Below are 1,264 nucleotides of genomic sequence, written 5' to 3'. Positions count from 1 at the left end.
CTTCCACATCCTGGAAATACAATTCAAAATCCATAAAAGTGCCTCATTTGAGGGGGAGGATGTCAAGGAATAAGTATTCTATATTTTGGAATTTACCAAATTTTGGAATTTTAGAAGCCTACCCATTTAAAAAATAAAACTTTTGAATTTTACTCTTTTTAGTGAGCTTTTCCCCTTTAAATAGTTTTACTTGAACTCATTTAACCCTTTGATTTGTTCTTATTTTTCTAATTTTATTGAGATATAATTGACATATAGCATTGTATTAGTTTAAGGTGTACAACATACTGATTTGATTTATGTGTATATTGTGAAATGATTACCACAGTAAGTTTATTAATCCTGATGGTTAGTGCTTTATGGTTTGCAGAATATCCTTATACAGATTAGTGGTTTATAACTTTCCTTGTATTAATCAGGATGCTCCAGAGAAACAGAACCAATAGGATACATAGAGAGAAAATCTATCAGCCTGGCAGCCTCAACACTGAATTGTTTTAGAGGATGTCCACTGGCTTTCTGGCTTTGCCTTTTATCTCTGTAATAAATGGTTCCTGGACTCATTTAGGGAGGCTTTCAGCGTCACTCTGTACTTACTGTAAGGCCAGAGTCAGCATTGCAAAAAGCAAATGCAGTTCTAAAACACTGGTGGACCAACAGATTTGACTGATGTTTTCTTAAGAAAACAAAGTACAGAGGTCTGTGGTGAGCCGCGGCCGTGGGTCTCTCTTCCGCAGGATGGGGTTTGTGAAAGTTGTCAAGAATAAGGCCTACTTCAAGCGGTACCAAGCGAAATTCAGAAGACGGCGAGAGGGTAAAACCGATTACTATGCCCGGAAATGCTTGGTCATCCAGGATAAAAACAAGTACAACACCCCGAAGTACAGGATGATCGTCCGCGTCACCAACCGAGACATCATCTGTCAGATCGCTTATGCCCGTATAGAAGGAGATATGATAGTTTGTGCAGCTTATGCTCATGAACTCCCCAAGTACGGTGTGAAGGTTGGCCTGACAAATTATGCTGCAGCATATTGTACTGGCCTGCTGCTGGCCCGCAGGCTTCTCAATAGGTTTGGCATGGACAAGATCTATGAAGGCCAGGTGGAGGTGACTGGAGATTAATACAATGTGGAAAGCATTGATGGTCAACCTGGTGCCTTCACCTGCTACTTGGATAGGGCTTGCCAGAACTACTACTGGAAATAAAGTTTTTGGGGCCCTGAAGGGAGCTGTGGATGGAGGCCTATCTATCCCTCACAGA

General features: G+C 41.0%; 1 protein-coding gene across 1 annotated transcript; it reads left to right on the top strand.

The window, feature by feature from the left end:
* The first annotated feature begins 701 nt into the window (after positions 1-701).
* LOC102767344 (60S ribosomal protein L5) lies at positions 702-1,258 on the top strand. Its single transcript, XM_015569727.1, has one exon. It carries the CDS (start codon positions 739-741, stop codon positions 1,123-1,125), a length of 387 nt encoding a protein of 128 aa, XP_015425213.1. The 5' UTR covers positions 702-738; the 3' UTR covers positions 1,126-1,258.
* The last annotated feature ends 6 nt before the right edge of the window (positions 1,259-1,264 follow it).

This window comes from Myotis davidii, unplaced genomic scaffold, assembly GCF_000327345.1.
Source record: "Myotis davidii unplaced genomic scaffold, ASM32734v1 scaffold544, whole genome shotgun sequence".
Classification (NCBI taxonomy): Eukaryota; Metazoa; Chordata; class Mammalia; order Chiroptera; family Vespertilionidae; genus Myotis; species Myotis davidii.
The sequence above is the reverse complement of the archived record's forward strand: the minus strand, read 5'-3'. Positions and strand labels throughout refer to the sequence as shown.